The 12,617-nt window shown below is 38.9% G+C and overlaps 1 protein-coding gene across 1 annotated transcript in view; it reads right to left on the bottom strand.

The window, feature by feature from the left end:
- LOC140246078 (PX domain-containing protein kinase-like protein) overlaps positions 1–12,617 on the bottom strand; it is a 41,000-nt gene that overhangs the window by 14,954 nt on the left and 13,429 nt on the right. The window contains exons 4-12 of the mRNA XM_072325523.1: positions 10,705–10,856; positions 9,756–9,935; positions 8,765–8,866; positions 4,750–4,911; positions 3,703–3,820; positions 3,145–3,223; positions 2,551–2,677; positions 839–998; positions 281–316 (exon numbers count right to left, since the gene is read on the bottom strand). Of these exons, the coding sequence (XP_072181624.1) occupies positions 281–316; positions 839–998; positions 2,551–2,677; positions 3,145–3,223; positions 3,703–3,820; positions 4,750–4,911; positions 8,765–8,866; positions 9,756–9,935; positions 10,705–10,856 (1,116 nt within the window). The remainder of the gene's footprint in view (positions 1–280; positions 317–838; positions 999–2,550; positions 2,678–3,144; positions 3,224–3,702; positions 3,821–4,749; positions 4,912–8,764; positions 8,867–9,755; positions 9,936–10,704; positions 10,857–12,617) is intronic.

The following is a 12,617-nucleotide window of genomic DNA, read 5'->3' as shown; positions in this document are numbered from 1 at the left end:
GTGTGTGGCATACAGCAAACGTTATCCCTTCATTTTAATAACCAAGGACACATATTGCCTACCAATACTGCATAAAGGTCAAGGGAAAAAGCATCACGGCCAGAAACAAGACATTTCTGAATTGCAAAATAAATCACTGCAGAAACACAGTCGAGTCTCCACACATGTTGCTCTATGAGAATATAAAACTGTGAGGCAAACATCATGAGCAGCTAAAGTGAAATTCTGTGCGTACGAAACAAACTGAAAGTGTGGAAGTTAAGATCAGATGTGAACTCACCTGGTGGTTGTGCAGCTGAAGCCACTGGTACTTCACCTATAATAATGGGAGAAAATCATTAGGTAAGACATCTGTTCACACTTTGATATACTGCTACAGGTGACTCACATTTTAACAAAGTCCTCAGGGCTGGAAGTTTTCTTTCACTACACCTTACACAGTTTGTATACTATATCGAGACTTCGTTATAACCGAACAAACAGAGTATGTGATAATGTGAGGACCTGAATTTGTATGTACATTTTATGTGTGTTTGTTGTACCACCACCACTACTACAACAACAACAGCAACAGCAAATGACAACAGCAGAAAAGACAAAAAACAACAACAACCTTAAAGTCCTCATCAAGCTCAAGTTTTGATCATTTCAATCTTGTGATAAGAATAATCTGTGGTAATATACCGTATTTGAGAGAAAATTGAACAAGATTTGTCCCATTTTCCCACATCTTGCCTCCTCCACATCACCATATCATGTTGGTATGAAAACGTTTCTCTTTTCTCTGCTCACAGGTGTAGTGAGGTGAGAGTAAGTGGTTCTGAAGAGAAGTTCTCACCGTTGCTAGGTTGGCTACCGTTAGACTGAGCCACTTTCTCCGTCTCCGTCATGCTCTGCTCCGATAGCCGCTTCTTCAGGTTGGCCTTCTTCCTCTTTCTCCTCTCCTCGTCTGAGTTGTGGTGTGCGTGGGCCTTCGACAGCCGCCGGAAAGATGACAGCTACAATCACAAATACATTAATATTAATCACTATTACTCAGATACTTGGAAAAATGCAAACAACATACACGGTATGCATTTGCATGTCCATAATATGAATGAATCTCATATCAATTCTAACAGAATTTGAAAACATTATAGATGAATAGGGCAAACTGCAAACGATGTCTCGCTTGCATATCGCAATTTGTGAGTATAGTGTTTTTCAATGAAAGTTCATTGACCTTTTGACCTTTGACCTTGCCAGACTTCACCACTATTCAGACTGGCATCTTTAGGGGATGTACAGCTCAATTGTAGCTGTGGTGTAAGTATTGTGGTCACAGCTCAATGCTGCAGAAAATTATTGAGTACACCACAATATTGCAAGTACGGTGCTTATACGGCAAAGTACATTGACCTTTTAGCCTTTCATCTGGTCTGACTCCACAAATACTCAAACTTGATCGGCATCTTTATGTGATGTACAAATAGTGTGACTTTGGTGGACATAGCTCAAAGCTGTGGAAAGTTATTGAGAGTACACAATACCAGGAGTACATGCTTATCAGGAAAAGTTCATTAAGTTTTGACCTTTGACCTTGTTTACATGCAACTTTATGTCAAATGCTTTTCGAAACAGCTATATACCCATGTAATGGAAATTCATTAGGAGCAACTTTGATATGCTGCAATGAGGTTTTTATGACCAATTGAAATGTAACACTTGTCAATGAATCAAGTAATTACCTCGTAACTTTTGTTTTGTAACTCGCTTGTTCACTAATGCTATTAAAAAGAAGTACTTCCTTTTATCTTAAAGTACTTTAAGACCACACACCAACAAATCATGACACTGGGATTGATTGATGGACACTGTCAAGGTTGAACCCTACCATCCTATGTCAGCCAACTATTACAGAATGAGGTCTTCAAAACTAATTTCCAGTGAAGAGGAATTTTGTAATCCTATCAACCTTGATTGCATCACAATGGCCCCTCTGAGGGATACTGTATCAGAAAAGAGAGCCTGTTCAACTAGCAGAGGGAGGTAAACTGAGGGAACAATTCAGTTTGGAAAGTTGTCACTACTCATATATTCAAGTGTCTGGACACATAGGCTAAATCTATAAAGGTAGTTTAAATCAAATCCATGGTTTGCATCTATTCCATTCCTTGCACATGCACATGTCAGTGTGTGTCATCGTTATTGGATGTCTGGTGGTGGTACAGGATATATTCAATGCATATAGGCCATCAGAATTTGGATAATCCATGAACTAGATCCAAACTATTTTGGGAAACACAAGCCATAAAAGATTGATTGCAAAAAGTGTGTGCAACAAGAAGAGATAGAAAAAATGCGAACAGAAGAAAACTGACCAGAAATTAATATAATTTATTAGTAGAAAATGAGCAAAGAAAATGGGATTCCATTGGGATCCCAATGGGATCCCATTTCCTTTGCTCATTTTTCCACTAAGAAGAGATAGAAATACACTACATGCGTAGAAAGGAATAAGAAAAGCTAGTGATGTGGTTCATCCAGTGATAGCTACACAGCTAATCTTACTGTTCTGGCGTCCTCGTGTAAACGCTTCTCCACCTCCGTCTTGGCTGCCTTCAGTGGCTCCTTCAGTTTGCTGGGAACTCTGAACTGGGGGCGGTCCCGCTCAGGGAACGTCACGTCTGAAAAGAGACTATCGAGGGCAGCAGAAGAAAACATGGAGACATTTATTGTCTGGTGTACAACATGTTTCCTTAGTTATCTCGCCAATGTACTGACAGTGAGGTTGCAGGTGGAACGAGGCTTGCCGGTTTGGTAAAGGCGTTTCTCTGGTCTTTCCCATATCAGCACACATCAAATCTTCCCTACAGAGTTAAGAAAACTGCATATGTCAGACACACTGATAACAATTGTAACAGATTCACATTGGAGACAGCTCTTTAAAGTGGACAATTTTGATTAAAATTCCATCCTTGGAAAAATTCATACTATCATTCATGAACTTATCAATGATGTCACAGAATGGAGTCAGGACATTCTAACTTGTTCTTTCCTATTGACGTACAAGTGGAATTCAATATCATAAGAATGCATCAGACAAATTCAAATGATGCATGAGAAACTGATGTCACCACATGACCTGCATAATGTCATACTCACGGGTCTGCTAAGAGGTCGTCAACAGAGGGCAGCTTACTCTTGCAGGACTCCGTTGTAAGGATAGACTCTAGGACAGATTCTGCACGCCGATAAAAGAAAAAAGTCTTGTGTCAAGTGTGAAGCCAATGTTCATTTTACCTCTCTCTCTATCTCTTTCTCTCTCTCCTCTTAGTCACTTTAATTCTCCAAAAAAAAAAATGTATTTCTGAAAATGTATCTGTGAACACCTAATAATGTCGGCAATATACAGTTAAGTCAACATGATGTCAATTCTGAAGTGTGGAAGGAGGAAATCATACTTGCAAGTGGTGTAAAGTAGATACACTGTACATCAACTTCACACCACTTGATGTAATTACGATGTCCTATGCCATGCACTTCAGAAATAAAAACATGATGATTTCCCTGTGTATTGCAAACATTTTCAAGTGTTTTGACAGGATTTAACCCATTTACCACCACTGTCTAACAATCCCTTAGCTATTGCACATGATTGCTTTGTTCTCCGGAATGACTGGGTTAATCCTGTTTATATTTGCAGGTGATGTTTATACTTACTGATGGGCGGAGGAATGGTGTGTGGGAAGTCGTCTTTGAATGCTGCATTCAGTGGTGCCCCAAATGTCATCTCAAACAGGACATGGCCAAAGGAATACACGTCAACTGCCTCGGTAGTCTGCAAGAAGAAAACCAAAATAAAGAGACATACACTGAGCTGGGCAACATCTTTGAACACACCCAAAAATGCTTGGAGGAAGCAAATAAGAGATGTCCTGCTAAGGGAATCTTGCTGCAAATAATTGTAACAAACTTTCTGATATTCATGTGGGATACTTTACACGTTCTTACAGCATTTATGCTACTCTCAAATACATCCAAATTATGATACATATAAAAAAATCAGAGCCTCGTTGCATACAACTATCAATTGTAACTTTACAATTAATCAACTATGACCACATGTCCAAAAAAAAATTACATAGGGACCCTCCGCAATGGTAACTTCAGAAATAGTGAATCAATCTAAACAGAATTTCAGAGTATGAAACTATAACTTATTACCCACATCTTACAGAAAACCCCATCTGATTTGCTTCAGTGGTCAAAGAGAAATGAGGAGTTTTGTAGGACATGTCAGGAATCCCTTCCCTCCAAGTTCTGTCCATTGTGTTCACACATTATGCACTACCAAGAGCATCCATGAGTGCTAAATTTGGAAAAATCAGACCCATGACATGCTTTACAATTAACAAAGATCCACATTTCTCTATGACAACTTAACCAAATTGAATTGGGTTTTCTGCAAAATATAGCTCAGATGTTATATTCTAAGACCCTAAAGTAGCATTTAGACAATCTAATCATATTGGAATTTTTCAATGCAAAAATCTGATTGTATTTTTTTTTGGGATATACTCTACAGCAATACTATTCCATTTTCTACGGCCAATCAAAGCAATGCACGAAATCACCAATGGTTACTATTGGTTGCAGAGTTACCATTAATTGTACAGTTTTATGCAACAGGTCCTTGGCTAAGATATCCCTTAATTAAGACATTAAGATTGAGAAAATAAATAGGAGGGGAGAGAAATGTGTACTTACATTTATCTTCCTGAACTGAAGTAGGTACTCCCTGTAGAAGAAGGGTAATCCTAGGAGGGTGTTCTCAATGTCCAGGAGTCGACAAGCATTGCCTTCTAACATCACGTTACCTGTGTGCAGGTGGCCGTAAGGTAGACCCTTCTCATGCAGAAACTTGAGTGCCTACAAGAAGAAAACATGGAATGGTTACAGAAGACCCTATTGATGAGACATTTCCCTTACTTTCTTTAATATTTTGAAGGCACTTGCACTAAGGTCACCAGTGAGTGATTATAAACACAAATCAGATTTGGGATTGGGGCCAAACTTTGTGAGAACTCAAAATATAACTGACACTAGCATCCATGATGGAGGAGGCTATAGCGGTAATGGGCAACACTGGACTTAAACACTACACACACACAAACTGGACTGTGCTGATATCACTTTGCAGGCTGACTAATCTCTTTAACATGGAGTCTGTTTTGATTTACCGCCCACAGCATCGTGCTTCCATGCATGAGTAGTTGTCTAGTCACATGACAGGAAGTGATGGTAGGTCATGAGCTAGCTCATAGTCAAGGACACATTGCTGTTGGGGCGACCAAACATCGTATCTCAAAAATGTCAATTGTTCAGGAGAGCGAAAAAAAAAAAAATTATATTGCCTTTCCTTTGACACGATGAAGTGGCTTCATTTTGGAGATAAGACAGCTGAGATTAAAACAGGACATCACTTCACTGATTATCTGACAATTAATTAAGAAAAAAAAAACTATGATTTTTCACCCCAATAATGATATATGCATTAGGGATTTATGACTACATCTAAGCACTTCTGCTCCTTACGGTCGCACATAGTTATTTTCCCCCTTCATTCTCATTTGGTCAGACTTCATACCATGTTTTGGGTTTTGTCTGTTTGTTTGCTCTTTTGTTTGTTTGCTCGTTTGTTTGTTTATAATGTTAAAGCATCCAGTAAAGCATCCCAGCCTCTTTCTCTAGTCTTTATCTACAACTAGAATCGAATACATGCAAAGAATGTCGGATTGCAAAAGCATTTTCTTGAAATAAATTTTCCTCACATTCTGCAATTCATATGGATGTAGTTTACTAAAAACCTTATTTCTGATGTCCTAAAATTGAGGTTCATATACAAGTCCCTTTATTCTAGAATAAGAGATAAAATCAAAATGTCAATTAAATGAAGTAGAGTGACTTGTTGAACATCAAGGTTGGTATCTCAAAAGAGTACCTTAGGGACTAATGTCCAAATTTGCTCCCTTTGGGCTCATCTCTGCATGTCTCTAGGGAAAAGGGAAATTGCCTTTATCCAGGCAGACTTCCTGGACACCGTATCACACCAGACTTTTTTTTTCCCTCTCCTTTTGGACAGGAAACTTACTCGGTGTGTTCTTGCACCTCCAAGCATAAAATTGACTTAAAATATTTGATTGTAAGCTTTATATTGACATCAATTTCAACCCAATGCAGGGGGACAGGAAATGCATCAGATCAATAATGGGTGCACCAATGAATAATGACCTACTATTCCCAGGGCAAAACCAGGGCAATGGGTACATAGAAAGTCCCCTGAAATAAAGTGTATTAGAAATATTTGTCCTCATCCAAAATCCACTCCCGCTGATATGCAAATGTTCACACTATAAAAAGGACAAAAAGTAATGAAGTATTTTGGTCAAGAGTTGCATGTACACAGAGTATCATTACAAATATTGATTTAACACATTTGTACGTGCTCTCAAAGTTTTTACTGATACATGCTATGTGTCTGTGTATGCATGCACAAACTGTGTACATGCATTCCTCTTAAACAGTCTCCTTGAACAGCCACCAAATCCCAAATTTATTTACATTTCCTATGTTTTATTCTTCACTAAATTTATTCTATTCCACTTTGCGGACAAAGGGATCAAAAGTTATGAGCCATAAACGAAATGCGCCCTAAAAACTTAACATTGGGCCCTTAAAGTTCGTTGACCCCTGTCTGTGACCTTTGACCTTGTGGTAACCTTCAACTTCCCAAGAGACATCTACCATCACCGAAGTTTGATTGCCATTGTAGCAACATGTGCTGAGTTACGTGTGATAAGAGAGTCTTGCAAGTAAACTTTAACGTATGACCTCAAATGACCTTTGACCTTATCCTATGACCTCCAACGGCACCATAACATGAAGGTACCCCCAGTGCATCCATCACCCAAGTTTGATTGCCATTGTAGCAACATGTGTCGAGTTACGTGTGATAAGAGAGTCTTGCAAGTAAACTTTAACGTATGACCTCAAATGACCTTTGACCTTATCCTATGACCTCCAACGGCACCATAACATGAAGGTACCCCCAGTGCATCCATCACCCAAGTTTGATTGCCATTGTAGCAACATGTGTCGAGTTACGTGTGATAAGAGAGTCTTGCAAGTATAACGTATGACCTCAAATGACCTTTGACCTTATCCTATGAACTTCAACGGCACCATAACATGGAGGTACCCCTCGTGCATCTATGACCCAAGTTAGGTTGTAATCCAAGCAGCTTATGTGAAGTTATTTGTCAAAAGAGAGTCTTGCAGGTAAACTTTAACATAGAAAAGAGAGTCTTGCACATACTCTTTAATATATGACCTCAAATGACCTTTGACATCATTACATGACCTCCGACAACACCATAACATGAAGATACCCCTAGTGCTTCTATCACCCAAGTGTGGCTGCCACTGCTGTAACAGTTGCCAAGTTATGCATCATAAGAGTCTTTCAGGTAAACTTTAACATTGGTGACGGACGACGGACGGACGACGGACGGACGACGGACGGATGCCATTTGGATCCCTTAGTCTCGCCTTCACCTCCGGTGGGCGAGACAAAAAATGACATCTTGTGGAATTCTCTTTTATATTTTTCTAAGCATGTGGCATCACAAACTGTAGTACTGTAAAAGTGGAAATTTTCGCGCATTTCGCACAAGAAACTAGCGCAAAAATAAAAGCACGCGAATATTTTTGCTTGCCATATGTTCCAGTAGTTGATGTCTTGATTCCGCGGAATTAAAAACACAGTCGAGCGAAAATATCCGCTTTTACAGTAGTCTTCTCATACAGCAGTATATGCACAGAAACTTTAAAAATTCACAACTTTTGAACAGATGGTACGCTTTTTCTCAGAAGTTTACTAATGTGTTCTACTGATAACGCTACATTCATTCAATCCACATGTATATTAAGGTGAATTTGTCCTTCAAAGTAGTGCTGCTTCTCTCACACATACAGACACACACACACAGACACACAGACACACACACACACACTTAAAATGGTACCCTGATACAAAAGCCTCTATCTAACCCTGATCACTCATGTTGCTCACCCATGGCCAATGATCATGGGGGTGGGGCATACATTGGATCAGTCAATAATCTCTGTAGAATTAACCAATTGAATGGAGCCATTTTTAGGACTGAGTAATGTCCAAGGAACGGTGATTACACTCGTTGGAAAGGCTGTGCATTGGAACATTTTTTCCCCTTGCTATATCTAACCATATATCAAAAATGCAAACACAGAATACTTGATGAATGTATGGAAAAAAAAATGCAACTCTTTATCACAAAACAAGAAAATGCACATTTGCTACAGACTTAAATCTAAACTTCCATGCGACAGACATGCCTTCATTTATAAACCCTTGCCTTTTGAGTGCAACAATGCTTACTAATGGCTATATATCTTTTTACCTCTCTAGAAGTGGACACTGGGCAGTTTGAGCTGATCAAAACTGTGACTTTTTTATCTTACTTCATAAATAATTTCAAAGAAAGCATTGGTATGAATGACATTGGCACATTTTCATAGAAGCTCATTAGTCACAAGTATTTATAATGTCAACTGAAAGACAAAACAAAAAACAAAACAAAACAAAACAAACTTGATGAATTATGATTCCTAAATAAGCAGGGATAGGAGCAAACATTTTTTTTTTTTTTTGTGGTCATTTATTCTGATTTTATCACAAACTCACCTCAAGAATCATTCTGCCAAAGGTCTTGATGTTCATCATGTTGAAAGCTGTGTATGATTTAGGACTGCAGTACTTCTTTAGATAGTGTGTCTTTGGTTTTGCCTTCATGAGGAAGGAAGATGAAAAAAAAAACAACAACAATGTAACATTACAGAATCATCACCATGCAGTAGAAAGAAGACGATACTTCATACAAAACTTCCTTATAAAAGTGACAGACATTTTCAATCTATGATATTTCTTATCTTATCGAAAGAAAGGCATTTATGGAAGATGATACCTAAGCAAACTCCGGAAAGGAGAAATAAATACATCAGTTTCAGTTTCAAATATACAGTGTACCTTTATTCTATGCTTTGAAATTTCACAAGGATCAACCCAAGGCTTGCTAAGCCAGCAGCAACTTCTCACGTGCAAAAAAAAAAGAAAAAAAAAAGAGACCTATGACAGAAAAGGAGTCACACTTACTAGTAGACAAAGCAAGCAGAATATCATAAGGCGTTACAGCCAGAAAACACCCGAACATTACACCTTTACAGAACTGGCTCATTCAGTGCATCTACGGCAGACTTATTGACACTAAAATTACAACGAACTAGCAATATTACACAAACTCTTAGCACAAATTTCAACAAGTTGCAAAATAACCCCCAACACAATGTATTCTTCACATTAATGCCATCTGTACAACATGTTTCAGCTTGCACACCTGTGTTCGATACCCAGCAGTAATATCTCATATCTTCATACACTGTCTGTATTCACTGCTAAACTTGCATCACATCCCTTTACTAAAGCAACATGAAGTGATGTACACTTAGCACTACATTCTACACCACAGGTGTCTACACTGCACATTGAAGACTCTCTCAGTCTCTTTGCCATGGCATTTATATACCGTTGGCATGTAACACTGCAGTTGCTTGACACTTTCATCATAACACATGTGTTGACAGACACTCAACACTGCATCCACCACCACTGGTGTTACCTTACAGATGAAGTCCTTCAAGGTTCCTGTGCCATGGAATGTGCGAATGGCCAGTCCACCTGAGTCGCTGGCCGAGACATAGGTGACCGGGTAGATGTATGGGTGTTGGATAGTGGGCAGGAGCTTCAGAATGGCCATCAGGTCTTTGTATTCCATAAACTTGTCAGGACCATAGTAACTCTATAAATAGTGTGTGTAAAGCACGTTAGTTGCCCATAAAAAGAATCGTTATGAATACCGGTAGTCAAGACAGCTCTTTACTGCTAAAACTCTGGCTTTGAAGTGATTTACCGGTATATAAAGTATGAATTGGGGACTCAAGGTAACAGACTGTCCATGATGACAGAGCATGCAGTATTTCCTAACTATACAAATATGACATTTAAAATGCTTGAAGTTTTAAAAAAGGAAAAAAAAACTTTCAGTCATTAACATCATTTTTCATTTTAATTCATCAGAAAAAGTGATTCATCTTTGTTGTTTATTGATATCTAATCTTTAAAAGATGAGTATTTACTGCTCAATTCTCTGCAAACAGAGCAACAGAGAAGATCCTGAAAGAAAGCATGGTATACAGCAAGGATATGCACATACACAGCTTCACTCATTCTTTCCACGAAAACCTACTAATCATAACAACAAAACCAGAAAATTCTGACTGTTTTAGACCATCTATGATATGCACAAAGCTTATTTGAACAGGCATAGAATTACACATCAAATACAAGACCAAGGCTACAGGCTACCTCAAACAATTCTTACCGCAATAAAAATTCTTTCTGCTATGATATAATACGATGGAACAATGGCCAAAGTCTAGTTTGGAAGAAGATATATGACCTGACAATAAAGTTCTTGATAGACATTATCATCTAAGTTAAGAAACACTGCCATGAATTAAGAACTTATTCCCAACATTTTCTACTAAATGATGCTTTATTTTGCTCACCCATGCCAAGGCCTGCCTGACCTTCGGTTGACCTTTAGGTCTGACCATGAAGTAGGTCTTCCTCAACCTCCAACCAATGTCTCGGAGAGGTTCCACCACATCCCAGTATGGCTCGGAGCGGAAAAACATGGACACATTCTGCAGGGCTTCCTCTGGGGGTGGTGAGGGGAGGAGGGGAAAGGGAGAAGAGGTTACAAACTGAGGAATAGGCAAACAGGACATAGGCACCGGAAAAAAACTGGTGCCATACTGTAATCAAAGCCTTGTCTTTCATTCACAGTAGACCAACAAAGGTGTTCAGGATCACCTTCAAAAAAGTTCATTTCAAAAAAGTTCATTCATTCATTTGTGTGGCACAACATGCCAGGCTGATACCATTTGCTGACTATTGTCACCTTGGGTAGACCACAAAAGGTTGGCATCATTCATCCATTTTTTGGTGTGTGTACATAAGGGACCACTCTACCAGGGTCCCGTTGCATAAAACTTTTTTAGCAACCTTAAAAAATTCAGGTTGGGATTTGCCCAACCTGGGGCCCGTTGCATAAAACTCCAACCGGATTTTTTTCCGGTTGAAATCACAAAATTCCGGTTGGAAGCTCCAAACCAGAGTTTTTATGCAACAGATTTTACATTCTTAGGTTAGCAACCTTAAAAAATTCAGGTTGGGCAAATCCCAACCTGAATTTTTTAAGGTTGCTAAAAAAGTTTTATGCAACGGGACCCTGAATTTTTTAAGGTTGCTAACCTAAGAATGTAAAATCCGTTGCATAAAAACTCTGGTTGGGAGCTTCCAACCGGAATTTTGTGATTTCAACCGGAAAAAAATCCGTTTGGAGTTTTATGCAACGGGCCCCAGGTTTACATCCTGGTCTCTATGATGAATGAATGAAGTTGGATCTTTTACATGAGTGAGTCATGCCTTCCCTCACACACGGGAACTCTATTTAATGTCCTATCTGAGGACATAGTGTATTTGCCTCATACTGTTGTACAAAGGGAACAGCATGATTACTGTAAAACGAGGTATGTTCGTGTGCATTTTAATTTCGAGAATTTTGCGAGAGATTTGCGAAATTAAAATGCATGTGAAAGTTCCTGTCTACACGATACGCATTGAATGTTAGAGGCAACTTGCGAAAATTTCATGCCATGAAAAAGGCCGTTGGCTCCAATTCGTGAAAATTTCATGCCGCGAAAATATCATGTTTTACAGTACACACAACATTGCTCAGCTATGTAGGCTTGCTGGGACTCAAACTCCTAGCCATTTAATTGCAAGGCAGGCCCACTTCTGACTGAGCGATCTCATTACAAACAACGACAGGCATAAGAACATTTACTGGCAGGCCATATAGAGTGTAATAATGACATCGAATGTGTTTGTGTAAAAAAAAAAAATAAAAAAAAAAGAATATCCACCAATTTGAATGAAAATGCAAGCATCAGTTCACATACGACATAACTGCGTGTTCATGAAGTGGTGTGTTCGGTTCAGCACATAATGGATGAATTCATTTCATTATGGCTGCCAGAATGACACATGGAATCCACACAACAAACAAATAGAGCCAAAGCTGGTGCATAAATTGTACCCATTCAAGGCAGTCTGCAAGGCCTGTACTGCTGTATGAGGGAGGGTGTTAAAGGAAGTTGCGTCTCAAAGTTGCAAGCAAAGTGGATCTCTTTACCAAGCTTTCAAATGATGCCTTTTATGTGTGATCGCCTGAAAATCCTCTGGCAACTATTATGTGCTGGTACCAAATCACCAAAGTATAAACTCATATCACTGAAGAAAATTCTGCAAAATCAACTGGATATGCATTTTGGCACATTTTCTGGTACCTTGGGGTCTTCCTGGCATTCAATTAAAGGCTGACTTGACATCACACAAACATGCATAGACTGCAGAA

Source organism: Diadema setosum, chromosome 2, assembly GCF_964275005.1.
Source record: "Diadema setosum chromosome 2, eeDiaSeto1, whole genome shotgun sequence".
Classification (NCBI taxonomy): domain Eukaryota; kingdom Metazoa; phylum Echinodermata; class Echinoidea; order Diadematoida; family Diadematidae; genus Diadema; species Diadema setosum.
The sequence above is the reverse complement of the archived record's forward strand: the minus strand, read 5'-3'. Positions and strand labels throughout refer to the sequence as shown.